At 52.9% G+C, this 22,861-nt stretch overlaps 1 protein-coding gene across 3 annotated transcripts; it reads left to right on the forward strand.

The window, feature by feature from the left end:
* Positions 1 to 5,160: 5,160 nt before the first annotated feature.
* DNAJB12 (DnaJ heat shock protein family (Hsp40) member B12) lies at positions 5,161 to 22,333 on the forward strand. Of its 3 annotated transcripts, none has more exons than XM_008696020.2 (9): positions 5,161 to 5,392; positions 12,931 to 13,102; positions 13,832 to 13,977; positions 15,384 to 15,569; positions 15,688 to 15,767; positions 16,817 to 16,926; positions 18,520 to 18,692; positions 19,213 to 19,358; positions 20,481 to 22,333. In XM_008696020.2, the coding sequence occupies exons 1-8, from the start codon at positions 5,260 to 5,262 to the stop codon at positions 19,332 to 19,334; spliced, it is 1,122 nt and encodes a 373-aa protein (XP_008694242.1). In that variant the 5' UTR covers positions 5,161 to 5,259; the 3' UTR covers positions 19,335 to 19,358; positions 20,481 to 22,333. The 3 variants fall into 3 exon arrangements, with proteins under 3 accessions (XP_008694242.1, XP_008694240.1, XP_008694241.1); XM_008696018.2 differs by having other exon boundaries at positions 19,213 to 19,310; XM_008696019.2 differs by having other exon boundaries at positions 5,162 to 5,392; positions 19,213 to 19,364.
* Positions 22,334 to 22,861: the final 528 nt, after the last annotated feature.

Below are 22,861 nucleotides of genomic sequence, written 5' to 3' on the forward strand. Positions count from 1 at the left end.
AAGGACTTTGAGTCAAAGAACTGTGCTTGGTGGGTTAGGTATGAGGAGACAGGTTTGGTAGAAAGGGCTGCACGTGCCCTGTGCCATCCTTCCAGCCTCCAGCCCTGCCTAGGTGTCAAGACCTCTTTTTTCTCTAGGGAGAAGTGAGAGGGCAAAGCACTACAGTGGAGATCCAAAGATGCGATGGGGAAATACTGAACGCTCATTCGACAAACAATTTGTTGAAACTCAAACTGAATATTCATCACCTGTCAGTCATTCACACACAGGTGAATTTTCACCATCTTTAGTGTGAGGTTTAGGTTTTCTTCTTTCTTTTTCCATAGGTGAACATTCACATGGTTCCAGAATCAACCCTAACATTAAAAGGCATACAGGGGCGCCTGGGTGGCTCAGTTGAGCGTCCCACTTTTGGTTTCGGCTTGGGTCATGGTCTCAGGGTCATGGGATCAGGCCATGCATCAGGCTCCAAGCTCAGCACAGAGTCTCCTCATCCCTCTCCCTCTGTTCTTCCGCCCTCCTCTCTCTCTCTAATAAATACATACATACATACATACATGCATACATACATACATAAAATCTTTTTATAAGGCATATGGTGGAAAGCCTCCCAGCCATTCCCACAGCTGCATAGTAGTCCACCGTATACCGCACTCTAATCAATAGCAGTAGTTTCTCAGGGAAAGATTTTGGAACCTGGAACTCTCTGAAAAGAAGGGCTTTGTGGGTCACATTTGGAGGCAGCAAGGGACACTGGGGAACCAGGGAGCAAAAGAGCAAAGGACAGGGAGTGGGGGATATGCCACTGATTTGGCAATTACTTTAGGCAGGAATTTATCCCCCTGGCTAGTTCAGGGAAACTCTGAATGAAGTGTTTAGAGAGAGAAAAACCTGTCTCTAGGATTCATTTGCTCTATTCATTTCTTTGAGCCCTGTTAGGTTATCAGGCCCTGTGCTCAGGCCATGGGGAACATGAGGGCAAGATCTCCATCTTGGTTTACCTGGGGACAGGTGTGCCAACCGTGGGGGGCAGTGAAGGTGAGTGTCCATGGAGGGGCCAGGCTCATGGAGGAGGAGGCCCCTTCTCAGCCTCAGATCTTGTCTCTGATGTCTCGGATCCTACACACACAACGAGCAACTCCCTCTTCTGAGCCTCGTCTGGAGCTTACACACAATCCCACTGTTGTACTTGCCACACTGTCCCCTCATTCTTTAATATCAAGTTCCCCTCCTAGACTGTGAGCTCCCCAAGGTCAGGTGCTGTCCTTAGTCGTAGTGCATTCTGAACCCCTCAAGTTCTGCACAGTGCCTGGCTTTCCATATACACATCTGCCTGTTAAATTAATTCTACCTCTTCACAGAGATGGAACTGAAGCTGAGCCTGGGAGAGCAAGTTAGCTTGGCCAGATGGGAAAGATAATTTAGGAGGACAGGCAGATAGATAGGATTGGGGTGAACTCTTAGGAGAGATGGGAAGGAGACGATAGGAAAGTAAAGCCTGTTAAGGTCAGACTGTGAATTCTTGGTGTCCCCAGAGGAGAGAAATATGGAGGCTGGTGGTCATCTAATAGAAGGATGGTGTCAGCTCCAGAAGCAAAATGAGGAGATGCTGAAATTCATTTGGAGACTGATTTCCCCAGTGACTTTTCCTGGGTATCTGTGAAGGCCACTAAGCACTTTTTCCCCACTCTTTTTGAGCCTTATCCTCTGACAAATACCAGGATCCCAGCTAGTCAGGAGAGACATTTCCATTTTTTCCCTCAGATCAGAATCATGACATCTTGATTTCAAGAACTATCAAGGAGAAACTGTAATTTCAAGCTGGCATACGGGTTCCATTTTTAAACAAAATCGATAGACCAAGGACCATAATGTTTAACTTGAACTGAGCAGGAATGTGGCTCCTTTCCTGGCCTTTGGACTGAGAAGCACCCATAGAAAGTCAAATTGTCTCAAGACAAAAAACAGTATACCCAGTTTGAGATCTATAAGAAAGGTAAGGAGCAATAACATGGAGGCTGGTTAGACCAGCATTTAAGTGCAGTTTATAACCCCTTCTGAAACAACAAAGCCTTTCTGAATTGAAACAATTCTGAGACCCAGCTCAGCTGCAGAGAGGAAGGAAGGAGAAGAATGCAGCAAATACAGCATAAAGAAGTCCCACGACATACGCATGCTCAGCCTGTCTTGCCAGAGCCTTACTGCTCCAGACCCTGCCAACCAGGCCAAATTACTGACTACAGACTCAAAATTTAAATAAGGCTTTGTCATTTATATGTGTTGCCAGAAAGGAGAAGAGGACTGACCAGCCAGTAGCTGGGTATCACAGCCCAATTTCTTAACACAATGAAATTGCAGGCTTCCTTTTACACAAGTGCCCTCTTCACAAAGTGAAGGACCTCTGGACAGCCAGAGAAGAGGGGCCTCGTGATACTCAGGAAATGGAAGAGGAGACTTCATGATACTTAGCAGAAGAGGGGAAGATGGGATGCCTCACATTCCACATGGGCATGGTCGTCCTAGGTCAACACACCTCATGAAGGCTATTTGACAGGTGTCTAAGTATTTATCCATTAACATATGTTAAGGACCTGTCGATCTGTGGAGAAAAGGTTTTCTCCAAGTGTAGGGCTGTCTTACGAAGGAGGGGCTGATTTCTTCGCCAGCAGGCTATTCTCTCAAAGGCCAGCTGGCAGTCATAAGCCTTTGCATTAGGAAGGGAACAGTGGGGATGGAAAGGAAAGCTGGATGTGAAGAGATTTCCACGGAGTGAGCATGTAGAGCCAAGGATGCCCTGCTTCTTATTACACAGAGAAAATAAAACCTATTTGAAAAGAACTTCCTTATGTTTCCACTTCCAAATGTACTGGCTGCCCTGCGTGTGACCTAGCCACACTGCCTTCCCTCCTGAAAGTCAGTGAGTCGTCTATACAGCTATCTAAGGCCATCCCCCCACTTGTGCCCCAAATGCCCCCACCTCCCCCCATCTACTCCTGTAATTGTCTCCCCTCCTGCATTACCAACAGTTCTTGCCCAATTAAATGATTCCTATCACAGAATTTAAAAAAAAAAAAAAAAACTTCTCCACATTCCTCTCCACCACCAATCCATTTCTTCCTCACCCTCGCTCTCGTGAATTCATTCCTATCAGGTTTTCGCCTTTACCATCCACTGAGAGCAACCTTGTCAAGGTCACCCCTGACTGCCACATGGTCACATCCACGGGTTGTCTCTCAGTTATCCTGTTGCTTGGCCTCCCCACAGGGTTTGCCAACGGTGGACCCTGCACTCCCTCTTGGAACATTTGCTTCACTTGACTTCTGAGAGAACTCATTTTCTCTCACAAGCTGCTTCTTCATTCTCCTTTCCTGGCTTCTCCTCCTCTCCCAGACCTGTAAATATGGGGTGCCACAGGACTCAGTAATCAGAGTTTGACTCTCTCCCTGCCTACACTCACTTCCTTGGTGCATTCAGGGCCAGAGCTGTAAAGACTATTTACGTTCCGTTGTCTATCTAGTCCCATAGCCTTAAATACCATTTGATATTTTCCAAAATTGTATTTCCATCCCCATCTTCTTCCCTAAATCCTACATATATACAGCTCCCTACTCGACATCTCCACTTGATTCTAAAAGACATCACAACTTGGGGCGCCTGGGTGGCTCAGTTGTTAAGTGTCTGCCTTCACCTCAGGGCGTGATCCCAGCATTCTGGGATCAAGCCCCGCATCAGGTTCCTCTGCTGGAAGCCTGCTTCTTCCTCCCCCACCCCACCCCCCCGCTTGTGTTCCCTCTCTCGCTGGCTGGCTCTCTCTCTGTCAAATAAATAAATAAAATCTTTAAAAAAAAAAAAAAAGACATCACAACTTAACACACTCTAAATCAAACATCTAATATCCCCTCTACCAGACTGCTCCTCTCCGTTTTCCCCCAGTTTCTCCAGTTTCAGTAAAGGCAGGCTTTGTTCCTCCACTGACCAGGCCAAACCCTGAAATCATTCTCAACTTCCCTCTTCCTCAAATCCCACATCCAATCCATCTGCAAACTCGTTTGATTTGTGTCTTCAAAACACATGTAGAATTTGACTACTTCCCACCACCTCCACGATTACCCTGCTCCCACTTACAATTAATTCCCACCTGGATTACAGTAGTAGCCTCTTACCAAATCCTGCTGGGAAGTCCAGTAGAAGGACTGAGAAATGACCAATGGAATTGGCAATGTGGGTAACCTTGACAAGACGGCTTTCACTGGAGTGGTAGGCTTGAAAGAAAGCTTGAATGAACCAATTCCACTTTATAGTGTAACCCTACATGCTCCTCGTTGATCCTGTAATAACTCACCAAGAAAATTCCCCTATCAGAGCCTTTGCAAGCTCTTCCTTCCGCCTGGGCCATCTTCCCTTCAAAGAGTCATATCTAGAATACCTGCTCTTTCTCCTGAATTCAGATTTCTGTTCAAATGTCAGCTTCTGAAGGGGCACCTGGGTGGCTCAGTTGTTAAGGGTCTGCCTTTGGCTCAGGGCGTGATCCCAGAGTCCTGGGATCAAGCCCCACTTCGGGCTCCCTGCTCCACTGGGAGCCTGCTTCTTCTCTCCCACTCCCCCTGCTTGTGTTCCCTCTCTCGCTGGCTGTCTCTCTCTCTCTCTCTCTCTCTGTCAAATAAATAAATAAAATCTTTAAAAAAAAATACTTCTTGAAAAAAAAATACCAGCTTCTGAGAGATTTTTCTTATCAGCCTGTTTAAAATATCACCTACCACTCTCTATTCTTTTGTTTTCTTTATTTTCTTCATAGCATTTGTCATTATCGGAGTATTTCGGTCTCCCTCCTACCCGCCCCCCAACACACACTAGAATGTAAGTTCTATGAGGGCAGGGGCTTTGTCTTATTCACCACTGTACATCCAGCCTCGCAAATATCTCTGGCATGAATAAATAAATGACCTTCGTCTCAAACTCGCAGAGTTACTACCAAGAACGTGCAAGCATATTCAACCTTAAGAGCTACGAATATGTCCCTCTGGGATCCAGGAATGTTGGGCATGCACCCTTGTTAATACCTCTCCTGGCCGTCCCCCTCTTAGAAGGCATACGGTAGCACTTCCGCCCTAGCTCAACTCTCACTCAAATCTCGGAAAAGGAGGGGCGAGGGGTTTGTGTCATCATCCAGCGCCCGCCTGCCCCGCGACGTGCCGGCAGCTGGCGCAGCCCTCTGCTCGCCCGGCCTCCCCCTCCCTGGTTCCGCGCTCTGGTTCCGCCATGGAATCCAACAAGGATGAAGCCGAGCGCTGTCTTAGCATCGCCCTCAAGGCCATTCAGAGCAACCAGCCCGACCGGGCGCTCCGCTTCCTGGAGAAGGCGCAGCGGCTGTACCCGACGCCGCGAGTTCGCGGTGAGTGTGAAGCGCCAGAGAGACAGAGGGGACATTGGAACTGATGGGGGGAATACGGGAACGGACCGAGGGGAGCAGTTGGAGGAGGGGGAGGGGTAGCGAGGCGCGGCTACGCCTGCGCACTGAGACGCGCGGTGGCCGCTGGGAGGTGTAGTCTTTCGCTCCCACGCCTCTCCGGGACGCTGGACACCTGATGACAGGGGCAGCGGCGACTTGAACTTTTCGGGTGCTTGTGGAAGCCTCTGAGATTTGGAGTTACCGAGGATGAGAGGCGCTGGCGGACGAGAGGGAGGGAACTTGCCTGGAAGAGAAATCGAACTACTTTTCCCAAGGGGCCATTCGGTGGCCCAGGGCCGGTTGCCGGCCTGGGAAATATTATAGTTTAGGAAAATAAACATAACTCCTCTGACGGAGAGAAGAATGGGTTCGGGGGCGGGGGGGAGGACTTCTGACCTTCGCACGGCCTGGAAAGGCGTCTTCATATCTTCACTCCTTAGCACGTCTCCGGGCGAGGGCCAGGAAACAGCCTCCCGAAACTAGAGCCTGCTTCCCCCTCCCCCTCCCCCCGCCCGGGCCCCACACCACTGCCTTGCACCATCTGCCCTGAGAGCGGGCCCCTCACTCCCTCCTGGAACCTCTTCACCTGCCTGTGAGATTCGGGGCTTGTTGGAGACGCTGGCCTCAGCCGCCCCACCCACCCTCGCCCACAAGAGTCCATTAGTGCCCCCCGCCCCGCGTATGGACCGCTGGACAGCACAAGACTGCGAAGTGTCCCGGGGCTGGGGCTTCCAAACCAGGGAGGGATTAGTGAGGTTGTCACAGCTACTCAGCATTTCGCTCTACCCAGGAACCCTCTTTTTCTTTAACCTAAGACTTAAGAGAAGTTTTTCTTGATACAAGCTGGAAGGGAGAAAGAGGTAGTCCAGAGGCACCAGTATGGCTCAGTCGGTTAACGTCTGCCTTGGGCTCAGGTCATGATCTCAGGGTCCTGCAATCGAGCCAGGCATCAGGCTCCCTGCTAAGTGGGGAGTCTGCTTCTCCCACTCCCTCTGCACTCCTCCCCTGCTCGTGCTCTCTCTCTTCCTGAGTCTCTCAAATAAATAAATAAAATCTTGGTGGGGGGGGGAGGAAGAGTCCATTAAAGATACAGGGATCATACCAGCAGTTATGGTGCAGTAAACCGTCTGGTGTGTAACAGGTACTCCGAATCAGAAGACCTGAGTTCTTATCCTGACTGCTACCACGTGATCTTTCTGAGCTTGGGTTTTATTATCTGGGAAATTAGAGGGTTGGTGCAGATAATGTGAGTAACAATAATACCATAGGGCTTCTCTGTTTAGAAAGCTCCTTCCAGGGGTGCCTGGCTGGACCAGTCCACAGAGCACGCAACTCTTGATCTCCAGGTTGTAAGTTTAGGCCCATGTTGGGTGTAGAGATGACTTTTTAAAAAAAATTAAATCTTTTTTTTTTTTTTTTAAAGAAGGGAAGCTCTTTCAAATGCATTTTCTCACTTAAGCCTGCCCTATCAGGGAGGCAGAGCAAAGATAATTATCTTTGTTCTATAGATGAGGAAATATCTCAGAGGCAAGGGACTTGCCCAAAATTACACAGCTCGAAATTGGAAAGTTCTGTGACTCTATAAATGTTTAATAGAGGAATGAAATGAAAGAGCAGTCAGCCTCCTAACCTTCTTTGCCCACAGTTGGAATTGAGAAAGGTGAACAGCAGCAGAAGAGGCCACCTGGAACGCTCAAATTTTCCTCCTCCCGACGACAGGTTAATCTTTGGTCTCTTTGCCTTCTCTTGGAGAGGATTTCAGTCTGTATTTGCCAGGACTCCTGAGGTATCCTGCTCAAGGAGCTTCCCTGTGAAATAAATCACACTCTCTGAGGGGAGCGGGGTGGGGTCAGGCCTGCCAGTCTCAGAACCCTGTTAGATTCTCATGCTTCTGGGGGCTCAGGAGCAGGCAGCCTTTGGGGATCTTCCTGTCAGCAGCCTCCTGGGCCAGTTCGGGGGCTTGAACTGGTGTCCTTCCCGGGGCTCAAGAAATGGAATTTGCTGGGCAGCATAGTCACCAGCATGGTTGTCATATTCCCACTATTGTGGAGAGACTGTATGCCTCATGCCGCCGTAAACTTCACCTTGCACCCATCTGCAGCCCAGTGCTGAGCTGACAAGGACCTGGGGTTCATGTAGGCCTGGGATGGAGAAATCTTGGTTAAAAAAAAATATCAGGTAGTTGTTTACACTTGCTGTTTGAGGTTTCAGCTCATTCCAGGTGCTCGTTCAATGCAACAGACTTTTTTTGTTTGTTTTATTTACAAAGTCCTCTGCTTGGCACTAAGTGCATATATATGGCAGGATCAGTAAGACATGATCCTTCACCTCAAGGAGCTTATAATCTAGCGAAGGAGACAAAGTTAGAGAAAAAATAATACTGTGGTTAAAGAAAAATTCAGCGCAGTGTTAGATGCTGAGGACTGAAGGAAAGACATGAGAGACCCAGCCCCTGCCCTCCGTGGGTTCACAGTCTGGTGAGCTGGAGCGGAGTGCTGTGGGTGGGCGCTGAAGTCTGAGCTATCAGCAGTCTAGTGAGAGATTTTTAAATACAGGTAGATCACAGGTGATGGAAAATACTGGTAGATCACAGCGAGGGAAAGCTTCAGGGAGGAAGACGGACACAGCATTTGAACTGCAGTTTGGAGGAAGGGAGCAGACTTGGAGAAACATCTACTGGGGAAGAGACAGTGAGGCTGGAAGCTGTGAGGTTTGGGGGAGAGGGTTGCGTGTGGCAAGATTTGCAGCTGTGGAGGTGGTAATGTGAGTATAAAGAGGATTAAGGCTGGAAAGTAGGAAGGGGCCACATTGTGGAAATCCTTTCCTACCAGACTAGGATATTCACTTTATTCTGTAGTTGGTGAAAAGACCCCTGAAGATTTTGATAGCAGAAATAAGATAAGGGTACTGGTCTTAAAAGAGAACAGCATGAAGGGTTAATGAGAGGGAAGAGAGCCTCGAGTCAGAAACCAGTTGGGAGACCATTCATTGCAGTGAGTAGGTCGGGCACTCTGAGTGCCTGAGACGAGGACCAGGTCGTTGGAGAGGCAGCACCACGCCCTGCATGAGGGCGGTGTGCTGAGGAGAAATGGGGACACGGACTCCAAGCCTGTGTGACCGGGGAGAAAGCAAGGTTGAGGATGGTGGGTGGGAAGACATGGGCCAAGTGCAAGGTGCCTGTGGGTGGTCCAGAGGAGCTGTCAGCATGGAGCTCAGGAGAGAGCCCCAGGTTGCAGCTGAAAGTCTGGTATTGTCAGTTTGATGGCATCCACTGGAGTCATGCCTGGCTGGGGTCACTGTGGGCCACATCTGTCCTTAGCCCACGGGCAGAGACTGGGGGAGCAACAGAGTGCAATGCAGCCACAACAGGAGGGGGTGATCCCAGGAGAGAGAGCAGCCAGGTAGCCGTGCAGTGGAGCATCGGGGAGGTGGCGAGCAACACGGTCAGGACTCCTGGGAGAGGGCAAGTCGAGAGATGAGAGGGGACGGATCAAGAGCATGGGTAGAAGATTGGTCCAGGAGAAGTGGAAGGACAGAGGGAAAGGTTAGGTCAGAGGAGACTCAGAGCAACCTTGAAGGGTCGAGGGACCTCACAGTGAAAAGGCTACAAGGGGGTTTCAGACTCATGCTGCAGGAGGTGCAGCCAGCGGCCGGCCACTTGTACTGTGGAGTAGTCGCTGGGCCCTAAGCTGGGAAGTCGTAGGGCCGGGCTAGTGGGGCCAGTCAGTCCCTTTCTGGGAGTTACTATCCAGCAACTGGCAGCCCACTGGGCATGACCTTTGCCTGAGACTTAGCAACAAGGCTGGAAAGTCCCAGATTTTTCAGGGAGCCGATGAGAACATCCTCAGTTTCCCCAGCATACACAGAGAGGGGTATCCTGGATAATCTTGCAGCGCAGGCTGCTTGCGGGTCCTGGGGATGTCAGGAAGGCCGAGCTGGAAAGGCCAGCATGTGGGGGAGGGATTTTGCTTTCAGGGTGTCAGAGTGAGAGTTGGGGTAGTACTGGTGAGGCCCGGGGCAGGGCTGTTCGTGCAGGTCAGTCAGCCTTCCTGAGCCCTACTGTGCGCTCAGCCCTTCCGTTCGGCACCCTGTGAGGGCAGAGATCACGCCCTCACGGACGGACTGGCTAATGAGCAAAAGGAACTGCACCGTCCAGCTCTGCTCCCAGGCTGTTGCCCTACGCTGGCCTCCCTTTCCCAGCTCGCTTTGAGCGCTACAATAAAAATGAACAGTAACAGAAAACATTTCATATTTGCTAAGTATTGTGCTAAGTCCTTTATATGCATTTGCTCGTCTACTTTTTCAACTCCCTTGAGGGAGATAACAGTTTTACACGAAGAGGCTAAATTAATGTGTCCAAGATGACCCCGCTAGCAAGCTGCCGAGCCAGCTCTGAACCCAGGCAGTCTCACCCTCCAGTCTGGCTTTGAGGAGGGGCCACCGCAACTGCCACCTCTCCCGCTGCAGCTCTCGTTTCTTCCACCAAGTTCCTGTCTTTTTAGATGTCTCTGCCAGCTTTTCTGCGAGGGCAGAGGCAGGATTTGAACCCAGCGTTGTCTGTCTAACTCCAGAGTCATGTTAGGCTGTTCCATGTCATACTCTTTTGTGACATTTGCAAGGCGGTCACATCCCACAGGTCTGGCTAAGGGGGTGTCCAGGCCAGGAGAGAGATCTACTTGTCCGCAACCAGAAGTCTTGATTGGCCAACTCAAGCAGGAGCCTTCTGTGTGACCCAGAGCACATCCATTCCCCTTTGGGCTTCCTTTCTGCAATGTAAAGATATTAGAGTGGTTGACTCCATGTAACTAGCCTGAAAAGCTTCCAGAATCTTCCCTGCGAAATACCAGAGTGAGTCCATCCCAGCTCCTGGCTGATGCTCCTGTGTATCTGTAGCAGTTGAATGGTTGGTTGTGTTGTCCTTAGGGTATGTTAGCTCAGCCTGGACCACTGAGGCTTCCAGAGAAACTGAAATAAATAAGTTCTTTAAATGCCCTCCAAACCCAGCAAACCAGCTCCTCCCTCTATCCCATCTTCATCAACATCTCTTCCTCTTTTGTTCTCTTCGTTTGCCATTCCCTCGGTGCCTGGCATGGACCTGGCATCTGGGACAGCTGAAATCTCATGGTTCCAGCTGGGTCAAAAGCCTGAAAAGCCTGCTGAGTGCTGACACTTTGCCTTCCTAATCCCTGGAGCTCCCTGGCCCCACCTGCTCGGGTCCCCTCCCCAGCCAGCCGGTTCATCAGCCTGTGTCATATCAGCAGCTACTCATTTTGAACTTTCACTCAGTCCGTTTCTGTGCTTACACGTTATCTCATTTCATCCTCATACACCCCACTACCCGTGTATCCCTTAGGAAACTGAGGTTCAGACAGATTTTAGATTTTTTATCGGCCAGGGCCGTACTGCTAGGATGTGACTGAGCTGAGATTTGAACCCAGGTCTTTCGGAATTTAACTTCTCTTCTCTGTTTGGAATGACTGTGCTGGAAGGGGTTCCCCATGCCCGATGCCAGACTCAGGCAGTCCGGGATAGCATAGTTAAGAAGAAGGTTCTGGGGGGCGCCTGGGTGGCACAGCGGTTAAGCGTCTGCCTTCAGCTCAGGGCGTGATCCCGGAGTTCTGGGATCGAGCCCCACGTCAGGCTCTTCCTCTATGAGCCTGCTTCTTCCTCTCCCACTCCCCCTGCTTGTGTTCCCTCTCTCGCTGGCTGTCTCTCTCTCTGTCGAATAAATAAATAAAAAAATCTTAAAAAAAAAAAAAAAAAGAAGAAGGTTCTGGGAGCTGGGCATCCAGGCATTAAGTGCTGCCTGCCCAGCTTATGCAGCCATGGGCCAACAGATCAGACACACAGGTCTTTTTTATAATGGGGATGGTAGTAGTGAGACCGACCTCTAAGGCCATTGTCAAGATTAAATGAACTAATACATGGAGAGCACCATGTCCAGGCCTGCCTAACACACAGTGAGCACTCGGTCTGAATACTCCTCTCAGTGCTCACTCCTGGGCTTTGCTGCAGGAGTCCTCCACCTCCCTCATGCACGGCAGGGTTGACTGTCAGCTCCTTTCCCAGTGAGATCACCTAAGAAGACAGAAGTGGCTCAGGGCACAGTGGCCCACTTGAGTCCCAGTGTTTGTTCCCAGCAAGCCCTGCCCCTGGCCTCTTGGGTGAGGCGCAGGTATGTTGCTTTGGAGGGCGTCTGACACCCAACACAGTGCGTTGAGCCCAGCAGGCTCCTGGCATGTTTGCAAGAACCTGTGGACCAGCCGGGGGCACTGCTGTCCTTCCTCAGCACAGTGTCCTGGGTCCCAGCAGTGGTCTAGGTGCCTAGCTTCCCAGGGCACTGAACCCTAGGCATGACTGGGGGTTCCAGAACTGGTTCTGTGCCTGGAATAAATGGGCACAGGGAACTTTTGCCAGAGATTTGGGCTTTTCCTGATTGAGTATCAGGAACCATGGAGTTGGGTTTGAGTAACTGGAACCCTGTCTGAGGGTGACAGCTGATGTCCAGCTTAGACTCTGAACATTGAAGTAGGCTGTTGGACATGCCCTGCCACTTGAGAAATGTAAAGAATAGCAAGTAGCAGAGAAGATCTTTATCCTGAGTCTCCTACCAGCTCTGGCCCTCTGGGGCAAACTCGTTGCCTCCATTCCCCATCACAGCTAAGCAGAAGCCTCCAGGAGGCCTTTCCCACCAATCCCAGCTGAAACAGATGGTCCTGCTCAGTGGGGTCCCCACTGAGATGGGCAGAGCACTTTGCCAATCTCGACACTCAACAGAGTCTGTTAAATGCACTACTTTGAGGGGGCGCCTGGGTGGCTCAGTCGGTGAAGTGTCTGCCTTCGGCTCAGGTCATGATCTCAAGGTCCTGGGATCGAGCCCCACATCTGGCTCCCTGCTCAGCGGGGAGTCTGCTTCTCCCTCCCTCTCCCTGTACCCCTCCGCCCGCCTCATGTGCTCTCTCTCTCTCTCTCTCAAATAAATAAATAAATCTTTTTAAAAATACATAAACAAACACACTACTTTGGGATTTTTTTTAAACCTGAAGGACTTATAGTATGTTTTTATGCAGAGTTTTAAATTAACCCATACCCAGGGGTGCCTGGCTGGCTTAGTCAGTAGAGCATGCAGCTCTTGATCTTGGGATTATGAGTTCGAGCCCCACATTGGGTGTAGAGATCACTTAAAAAGAAAAATCTTAAAAAAAAAAAAAAACATTTAAAATAACCCATACCCTGACAAGTCCTAAGGTCTGTGGATCCGGTAAGAGCAGGCAATTATCCCACTAGCGCCCACCCCCTCCCCCTTGCCTTGGCCCAGGCCCAAGCCAGGGAGGGAGCTAGTGGCTTTGCCAGGAGAAGAAGCAGGTGGGTTGTGGGGCGGGGGTGGGGTCGTGGCCTGTCCCAGGACCAGGCAGCCCCTCAGCTATGGCCTGTGGCCTTGCTGGCACGGGAGCCCTGAATGCTTTGCTTGCTTCACACAGCCCTGATCGAGTCCCTCAACCAGAAACCACAGTCCGCCAGTGACCATCCCCAACCCACAGACACAACGCACAGGAAAGCAGGTGGGGCGGACGCCGCCTCGGCCAACGGAGAAGCTGGAGGAGGAGAGAGCAGCAAAGGCTACAGCGCAGAGCAAGTAGCAGCAGTGAAAAGGTAGAGGGGCCGGAGCAGGGTGCTGCTGGGAAGTTTCCGAATCTAGAGGCTTCCTACAGCGTGTCCTCCACCTCACATCTGCCTGTGGTCTGGGGGGGCCCTGGGAGGGTCCTGAGGATGGATGAGGTCCAGCAGGGCGGGCTCACCAGGCCCCGGAATACAGTGCGGGAATCAGGGCTCTGCTGCCCCCTCCCGCCAAGAAAACCCACAGCGGAGGCTGGAAACGCTGACTCTGCCGCTGGCTTCCTCTGCTGCCGGCCAGGCGAGCCCCAGCCTCTTTACACAGCTCTATTTATCAGAGATGGGGCTTGGGCTCCCCTTCCAGCTTCTCCCCAGCCCCCAACAAAGACCCTTTCAGACCAGAGCCTGTGCGGCACAGAATGGAGACAGGAGACAGTTACCCCTCCAGGGCTTGGTAGGCCTTGCACGGACACTGACAGTTCTGAGGTGGCCTCTGGTGAGGGTGCTGTTAGCAAACGGAAGTGGTTCCTGGCCCGAAACACAGCAGCTGCCCCCTCTGAAATCCGAAATGTGTTCTGGGTGTTTCCACAGGGCCCTGCCTGGCTCCCCATCCCAGGTGGAGCTTATTGAGGCTCCCTTGTCCCCGAGGTTTGACAGCTGACCTGAAGAAGCTGTCAGCCATGCCCTGCTCAGAGCTGTGTGCCTACACTGCTCAGTCCACGCCCCCCTCACCTCGCGGCCCTGGGCCCGCTCTACCCCTTCCCCCAGGGTCAAGCAGTGTAAAGATTACTATGAGATCCTGGGGGTGAGCAGAGGGGCTTCCGATGAGGACCTGAAGAAGGCCTATCGCAAGCTGGCCCTCAAGTTCCACCCAGACAAGAACCACGCACCTGGTGCCACCGAAGCTTTCAAAGGTAAGCCAGCCCTGGTTTCCTGCTGTCGGGTGTTAGCTCCTGCCCTTGAGAAGGAATAAGAGGCCAAGACAACTTTTCCAGGAAGTGGTCTTGGACCCAGGTCCCCTGGGCTCAGGAGCTGCTTCCTAGAAAGAAAGTCCTAGTAGCCACTTCTAGCCTACAGAGTCTGTCAGAGCTCAGCTATCACCAGCCCTGCCTCTCCTTCCTCCACATTCCCCAGGAATGACAGGAGGGGAGCTGAGGCAAGAGAGGACCAATGGCTTAGCGGTTGCGTAGCAGTTGAGGGTCAGAAGGAGGCCTCCCGACTCACCTTGTATGCACATCCCCATGTTGGGATCTTGGTAACAGTTTGCCTGTGCTGAGGGGCAGAGTAGCCTCAGGTCAGTGACCTGGTGGCCTCGTCATCACCAGCAGCCACCGCCAGCCCTGCACCACACACACACACACACACACACATACACATAACACACACTCACATGAGGTGGTGACCTGTGCCGGAGCGGATGGCAGAGCAGACCCCTGAGACCTGGTGTGCCGTTTCCCCGGTCCCGCCCTCGTTACTCCATTCCAGGCTGCTTAGGGTTGGTCCTGCTTGGTTTGGGGTAGTCTGCAGGCATCACCCCCATCAGCCAGCCCCAGGGGGTGAATAGGAGTAGGAAGGCAAGGTAGCCATGGTTAATGTTGCTCCAGCCCTGACTTCTGCCTGCAGCCTGCAGGACAGACACTAAGAGGCCAGATCTAGCCCTGGGGCCTTGTCAGAATGGCAAGAGGGCAAGAGGAGGGGATTCTCCTTACTCTCAAGGGTTGCAGGTTGCAGATGCAGCTTTGACCTGCTCCTTTGAGAGAGTGAGCCGCTTAAGAAGGAGCAAGAGACTAAGGAGGGCCTGGAGCTGTGTCCTTTGAGGCACAGGTTTCCCACCTGGGGAGTCCTCATGGCGAGGCCTTGGGACCAGGCCAAAGAACAGAAGCTGGGACCTGGACCCCAGGGAGGAGAGGGCTCGCCAAGCCACACTACCAACAGTGGAGAAGTTTTGATTAGAACCTGGCGATTCGGCCCTTCCTGGCAATTGCTGTAGGAATAAATAAGATAAGGCCCATAAAGGACCTGGGTCATAGAAAAGGCTGGACCTGGACCATCGTCTTGAGTTGGAGAGCAGGAGCCTGAGTGTTCATCCTCCACCCGACCCAGACTGCCTAGATCCACTTAGAGGTATTCCTGGCCACCGCTGCCCCCCCACCCCCCGTCGCCACCACATGTGCCCAACAGCCAAACTCCCGCTCGCCCCAAGGACTCCCACTTCCCAAAGCACCATTTGAGTATCTGAAGGAAGGGAGGTCTCAGCTGCCATGGGAGCCTCCCCGATCACACCCCATGTCTTCAAGCCTGACTTACACCTCCTTTCTAGCCATTGGCACAGCGTATGCGGTACTTAGTAACCCAGAGAAAAGGAAGCAGTATGACCAGTTCGGTGACGACAAGAGCCAGGCAGCCCGGCACGGCCATGGGCATGGGGACTTCCACCGTGGCTTTGAGGCTGACATCTCCCCCGAGGACCTCTTCAATATGTTCTTTGGCGGTGGCTTCCCGTCTAGTAAGTACCCCGCCCTCCCCACAGCCAGGCCTCCCTGGGGGTGATGGTGGAAGACTGGATGCTGGCTGCTTCCTTCCCCAGCAGCCCCACCCCCTGACTCAGTCCCTCTGACCTCCAGGTAATGTCCACGTCTACAGCAACGGCCGCATGCGCTATACCTACCAGCAAAGGCAGGACCGCAGGGAGAACCAGGGTGACGTGAGTGAGGGAGGCACCGGGGAGGGCAGGGGAGGGCACCAGGCCCCACCCAGGGCCTGAAGGGGAAGGGACATCCCCAGCTGTCCATACTGGGAGGGCAGTGCCCCCACCATTCTCAGCCAAGGAGCCATCTTGAGTGCCCCCCCTTGCCATTCTGCTGAGGGACACTAGAGGGAGCCACACTCCACAGTGCCGCCCAGAAGGAGTGGGGATTTGATGGCCTCTGTTAGGAATGTCATGCAGAAACTTCTCCACCTACAGACAGGTTTGAGTGTGAATGGCCTTTGTGCAGTCCATTTGTTCAGAAGGCCACAGTGACATTTTCCAAGCAATGGGAAATGAAACTTCATGAGAGAATTGTCAAGGATGACAAAGGTTGACGACTCTTCTCGCTGCTTTCCGGCACTCTTAAAAACAAAAACTATAACCACACAGTGCTACAAAAGCATTTTGAGTGCCACAGGTTAAAAAACAGCTAGCTGACCAACATTAAGATAACTGTGGACGATTCCAGAGCATTTAAAATTATGGCAGGCGGAGGGGGTCCCCTCTGTTCTGTCAGCATGGCCTTGTTTTTATTTACTCACTTTTTAAAAACTGTGTGTGTTGAACATACAGAAGAGTTTTTTTAAATCACCAATTATTACACAGTGAACAAATTTATTTTTATTTACAGTTTTTTAACTGGCAGTTTTTAAATTGATATATAGTGAAAACCTCCCTCCAGCCCTGCCTGCTGGGCTAGTGGAGGCAGCCGCTTTGCTCGTGGTTTGGGTAGTTCTCTGACAACACACACACGTGGGTACCCTCTTCCTCTGTGTAACACCAGCTGCCGTTTTGTTTTCATCCGGGGGAGCTGGCAGGTGGAGGAGCTTCTGTATTTAGGGGGCCTGTGGGAGGGAGGACGAGAGAGTAGTGTCGCGGCCTGTTTATGTGGCAGCTGCCTCCTGCTGCCCAGGCGTCTTTGCGGCAGGCAGCTGGTGGCGATGGTGGCTGATGCCGCACTCCCACCCGCTCTAGCTTGGGTGACCACTGGCTCTTCCCTCCAGGGCGGGCTGGGGGTATTTGTTCAACTGATGCCCATCCTCATCCTGATCCTCGTGTCGGCTCTCAGCCAGCTCATGGTCTCCAGCCCCCCGTACAGCCTGAGCCCAAGGCCGTGAGTACTTGCAGCTAGGGACGGGCCGAGGGGCGGGGGGCGGACAGGGATTTGGGATTCTCAGCCCCCATCAGGGGCCTTCCTCCCCATCCTGCGGGTCCTTGATCACAACGCGGAAGTCTGCCTTAGAATCAAGAAAACACACTTTCCCTGTTGAGCTTCGGTTCTTGGTCTTTTAGGATCACAGTCCCCTAAGAAAATGCAGTGAAAACTGCTGATCTTTTCCCTCGAACACTGCACAGGCACACAACTTTGGGCGTGGTTTCACAGGCTTCATCCCCCCCCCCCAATCTTATCTGCTGACCTTGAGATAAGAACCTCTGCTCTTAAGTTCTGGTTGGGGGCCTTGCGGCCATGGAAGGAATATGGGCTCTAGATTCAGGGCAAAGGTGGCTTTGAATCCCAGCTACTCTACTAACCAAGCAGCTGTGTGACCCTGGACAAGTTACATAACTTCTCTGAGCTTTGGTTTCCTCATCTGTGCAATGGAAATAACACCTATCTGCTTGTGAAAATTAAACAAGTAATTCACGTGGAATGCCAGGCTCAGGGCGCCCGGCTGGCTCATTCATTGGAACGTGCGACTCTTGATCTCGGGGTCTTGAGTTGGAGCCTCACGTTGGGTATAGAGATTACTTTAAAATAAATAAACGAAATGTTTGTTAAAAAATGCCAGCCTTGTTGGTAATGTTCAACAGTATTTGTTGAATGAATATATGGCCTCAGCAGCCTTTAGTGAACTAGGGCAAGTTATTTGGCCTTTTAAGGTATCAGCTCCCCTCATTTGTCTCCAGCACCTGGCACCATTTCTGATACATAGTTACTTAGTGGGTGGTCAGCTTCTGTTGGTGGGAGCCCTCTGCTCCCCAAGCTGCCTGGCCCTCCCTGTCTGGGAGCCCGGAGGCCTTCCCCTTGGCCAGCAGAGGGCAGAGTGGGGCCTCTGGACCCACACAGGCGGCCCAGGCTCTCTGTGGCCTGTAGCCAGCCAGCCCTTGGCTCTGCAGCTGGAGAGGCAACAGAGGACAGGTAGGGGCTGTCCTCCCCCCAGCACCGTCTTCTGTCTGCAGCGTGTCGAGGCACTTCCCACAGCCTGCAGAGCCTGTGGGTGGAGCTGGAAGGTAGGACCGAGAGCTGGAAGGCCACAGCTCCTTGGAGTCCTGTCATGTTCCTAAGCGTCTTAACTCCAGACTGGGAGTTCCAGGGTAGGCAGGCAGGCCCTGGGCAACAATCGGCTTAGGGCAGGAATGTGGAGATGGAGGCACAGGGAGCCCAACTCCCACCCCTAATGAGAGGCCGAGCCCAGCCTCCGCTCCTGTGCTGACCAGAGCCTCTCAAAAAGGGGCTTCTCCCCATGGGCTCCAGGTCAGCAGTGTGGTAAGCAGACAGCCTGAGGAGGGGCTGGCCATAGTCTGGACCGCTTGCATGGGAGGGACAGCCTGCCGTTCCTTCAGACCCTCATTTTGGGTGTTGTGCAACTTGCTGCTGTAGTGAGGAAGAAAGCAAGTCCTCCCCTGGCCCGTGCCGTACCTCCTGTTGGGGGGCCCTGGGCCTAGGGGCCGGTGCCCACTTTGTGCCTGATGTATTTCCGGCCAGGTCGGTGGGCCACGTCCACAGGCGAGTCACTGACAACCTGAATGTCGTCTACTACGTGGCAGACACCTTCTCGAAGGAGTACACAGGCTCCAGCCTCAAAACAGTTGAACGGAACGTGGAAGATGATTACATCGCCAATCTCCGAAACAACTGCTGGAAGGAGAAGCAGCAGAGTGAGTGTGTGTGTGTGCTGTGAGGACAAAGCTTGAGAGCAGGGAAGAGAGAGCCCGGCCTGCCGGGGATTTGTGGACCCAGCACCTGGCACGGCCTTGTACCAGCCACCTCCCGGTCAGGAGCGGATCCCCATCCCTTTTTCCGTGGGGCTGGGAGCCCGGGCCCACCTGGAGATTTCCTCCAGGTTCCCGTAAATCACGGCCATCAGCCTGACTGGTAGGCTGCCGGGGGTAGGGATGTCGAGGTAGACTGGAGCATGTGTCCTGGCCACCGCGTGATCGGACATCCAGCTCTATCTGTGGGACCCTAGGGCAGTCAAACCAGGATGACCACTTCTTTCCCTCTCGCAAGTTGGGACCATAGTGTTTGCTCTCCCGGGTCTTTCCTGAAGGGAGGCCAGCTCGGCCCCAGATCCGGGGCCTGTAACAGCCTTTCTCCCACCCCCACAGGCTGGGCAGCGGCTCTGACAGCCTTTGGGAGGTCCCAGGTGCACCCTAACTCTGCCCCGTTGCTTTACAGAGGAAGGCTTGCTGTACCGGGCCCGCTACTTCGGTGACACAGATATGTATCACAAAGCACAGAGGATGAGCACCCCGAGCTGTAACCGACTGTCAGAGGTGCAGGCCTCCCTGCATGGATAGTCCTGGGCCAGCCACGCCACCGAGGTCCAAGTATGAGCCAGGGCCTCCTCTGCTCTGCAGCTCCCGGCAGCTCTGGTCCTGGTCATGAGGCAGAGGAGGGTGGGAGGGAGAGAGGGGAATGGCCTGTTGGTTACGGCACAGACTCCTTGTCCCCGGCCTGACCTCCAGCCTGCAGTTGGGGCAGCTCTAGGGTGTGCTTGGAAACCAGGGTCTGTTTCGGGCCTCAAGTGCTATTGTCTGCCCCGCCAATTCCCTAGCCCTGGGAATTTGGGGATCCCAAGAGCCAGGCAGAAGGGGGAACTCAAGGCCACTGCTAAGGGCCATGCAGGCTTCCCTGGTCTCATCCAGCCCCAAGTCACCATGGCCCTTTCCCAAGTACAACAGACTATTGTCTGTGTTCTGCTATTTAGGCCAAGTATTACTCATCCCAAGATGGCCCCCCCCAACACACACACTCCCCACCTGACATCAGGAAGAAACATGTGAGAATGGGTGGGCCAAGATCCCATCCTCTTCCTCTGCCCTTCCAGGCAGAAGGAAATAGAACGGGAGGGATGGGCAGCCCCACAGTGGGTCGGGGAGGGAGCCAACAGGCTGGGAGCAGGAGAGGCCGGTGTACCCTGACCACTCGCCCTCTGGTGGAATCAGGCACTCTCTCAGCCACAGACATTCGGCCTGCCCAGGCATCTCACCTGTGGTCTAAGGAAGAGAGCAGAGGTCATGAGTTGAGGGTCGAATGCAGTGCCTTTCGTACAGAAGGGGAAAAATGCAAGTCACTGGTAGCAGGCTCCCACCTCCTTCACCCCTGCATGTGGGTAGTGAGCTCTGCTCCCAGCATTTGCCAGAGGGGACAGACTGGACCAAGCCCAGAGGAGCGTAGGCAGAGCCGGTAAAGATTCCTCTCTGTGTTGGTACCTGCCCATCCGTCCTCTGCCTGTGTCCCCCTTGGCAAGGGTCCAGCTCCAGACGCTGTGCTTTGAGGCCATCTGCTAGTGCCTCCGGGAGAGTGACAGAGTGCAGGAGGGAGACAGGTTGGGGCTGAGGTGGGCAGGACAGCAGCCAGGAGGCGGGCTTGTTTGTGTGGGCTAAGAGAGAGGCTCCAGGCCACGTGACTGCCAAGCTAACTGTTACCACTCTCCTCCCCAGACCATGAAATCCCTGGAGAATTTTTGGTGACATGCACTGAGCCAAGGTGATGGACTGTATATTTAAGGAAAGACATAAAAAGAAAAAAATTAAAATGGAATTGGAGGCCGAACGCCACACAGCTGCCCTCTCTCTCACCCAGTAAATGCTGAAAGCTCTTAGGACAGGAAAACCTGCCACGGGGCTGCTTCCCTTCCTCCCAGGGCTGGCAGAGGCTCAGGCTCCACTTCGGCTCTCTCCTAGGATACGGAAACCATGGCAACGAAAGTAGAATGTAAAACTTGGAGCAAATGTCTATGGAAAGGGCTGGGGGAGGGGGCGCCCAACTGCCTTCCTCCCCCTCCCGGGAGCCACCACCAGGGAGCCACCACCGGTCACCTCTCCGTGGAAGCCAGTCGGAGGCGTTGGCCAAGGATAGGAGGAGGAGGAATGAGAACTCTCCATAGAATGTAATTTATAGAGCAAGTATATGTGTATATATATATATCTATTTATATGTAAATAGCATATATAAAGATATATATATATATAGTCTACTTTTTAAACTATGCAGGGATTTGGTTAAGTTGTTTAGCTGATTTCTTCCCTGTTTTAGAAAACGAGGCCTGTGTGGGAAAGGGAACTTGGTCCTACAAAGGCTAGACAGTGGCCATAGCTGACAGCCTGAAGGGAAGTCGGGTCGTAGCTTTTAACGTTCCCCTCAACCCCAGCCTGCTTTTGATGGCAACGGTAATCATGATAATGTAAGTCCGTAGAGAACTCAGGTTGCTGGAGGGGAGCAGGCTTTCAGGGGAGAAAGTGCCCCTGGGGCCAGGTACCCTGTCAGGATCCAGTCAAGGTGGAGGCCCCAGGCCGCCTGCGGGTGTGAGACCACCCACCACAAGCTTTGGTCAGCTCAGGTGGGCTCTTAGGCCTAGAGCCCAGCAGCCTTCTGCCCCCCTGCCGCAGAGAGCAGGGTTAGAGGGGGACCAAGTTCTGCCTAACCACCCCCCCCAGTCCCAAAGTGGGTTTTGCCTTATAGATGCCACAGGGCACAGCTCCGCGTTGTAGCCCCTGGTTTTTCCCAAGTCAGGCGCCAAGGACTCCAGACAGTTCTTCCTCCAAGAGTCAGCCAGGTGGTGCCCAAGACTCTGGGGCAGCAGCTGACTCCTGAAGAAAACCCAGCCCTGTGGGCACCTCTGTCTCCGCCATCCATGGACGTGATGCCACCCGGCCTTCTGTTGCACTTTGGACAAAGGCTGCACCTGAACCAGAAGGGTTTTCTTCTACTCACCTTGAAGTGAGGATTTTTCTCACAACAGCAGTTGCTGCCAGGGGAAGGGAGGGAGGTTTTATTTATTCCCACAGTTTATACTGGGCCTTTTGGAATTACCGTTTTTCCCAAATTTTCCTCTGGCAGTGGGTGTGTCCTGGAGCCTGCCATCTTCCAAAGCCTTACTTCCCCAAGCTGCCAGCCAAGAGGGGACAGCCATCCTCCCAGAGTTTCTCTTGGCTCTTTTTGTTTGTTTGTTTTTTTAAAGCCCCTCCACCCCCAACGAATAAGATTCTTGCTGGGAAAGGAAGCTTGGTAAAGAAGTGTCAGATCTGATTTTTGAACGAGATCCTAGCCTGTGATGCAGCAGCCACCCGGCCCAGAGAGACGATAAGAACTGGACGTGGGCAAGAGCGCCCCACGCGTGGTGGCCCCGGTGCTCTGCTGCCACCACCCTGACCATCTGGTCTTGGTAGACGTCCCTAGGTGGGCTGACCCATGTGCAATAAGAACATAGATCCTAAAGGATCCCCTGAGAAGCTGTATTTCTTAAATTAGAATTCTGAAATTGTACATCTATAAATATATGTTTATTATGTGATTGGCCTCGGTGGGTCTGCATTGAGCAGGGGGGCTGAGGTGGGGGCAAACACCTGTTGGTACTGTCAGCCCAGCGCACACCAGCAGTCTGGGGTGACTGTCCCGAATGTCATCCTCACCCCTTGCCCTGACTGACAGCTGCTTCGGTCACGAGTGTTGTTCCAAGGCTGACACCAGACAAAGGGTAAGGGGCCCAGGCCAGGATACTGGGGTCCCTGGTAACCTCTGCTTCCCCCTGCTCCTACTCCCTCTCTCCATCCCTGCTGTGAGCAAAACATTCAGCATCTTCCCTCCTCCTGGGCCGGGAGCTCCATCCCACTCCGGATCCAGAGCAGGGGGAAAGTTTAAGTTTCTTTCCATCTCTGGCTGCAGTCTCCCCAGACACGCTTCCCACACCACCCTGCAGCCCGCCCTACCCCCCCTTCCACCAGAAGGTCGGAAAAGTTAAAAATGTGGCAGCCCGAGGAGAGCTTTCTGTGAATGGAGCCTCCGATCTGCCGGGGCCTCCCAGAGACAGGGCCCGGGCGGC

This window comes from Ursus maritimus, unplaced genomic scaffold (assembly GCF_017311325.1).
Source record: "Ursus maritimus isolate PB19 unplaced genomic scaffold, ASM1731132v1 scaffold_7, whole genome shotgun sequence".
In the NCBI taxonomy this organism is placed as follows: Eukaryota; Metazoa; Chordata; class Mammalia; order Carnivora; family Ursidae; genus Ursus; species Ursus maritimus.

What these genes read in the sequence shown, in the direction of transcription:
- DNAJB12 (XM_008696018.2), top strand. Translation starts at nt 5,260, where the DNA reads ATGGAATCCAACAAGGATGAAGCCGAGCGCTGTCTTAGCATCGCCCTC. An exon ending in TACAGCCTGAGCCCAAGGCC is followed by an intron (nt 16,927 to 18,519) that starts GTGAGTACTTGC and finishes ATTTCCGGCCAG; the next exon opens with GTCGGTGGGCCACGTCCACA. An exon ending in CTGGAAGGAGAAGCAGCAGA is followed by an intron (nt 18,693 to 19,212) that starts GTGAGTGTGTGT and finishes GTTGCTTTACAG; the next exon opens with AGGAAGGCTTGCTGTACCGG.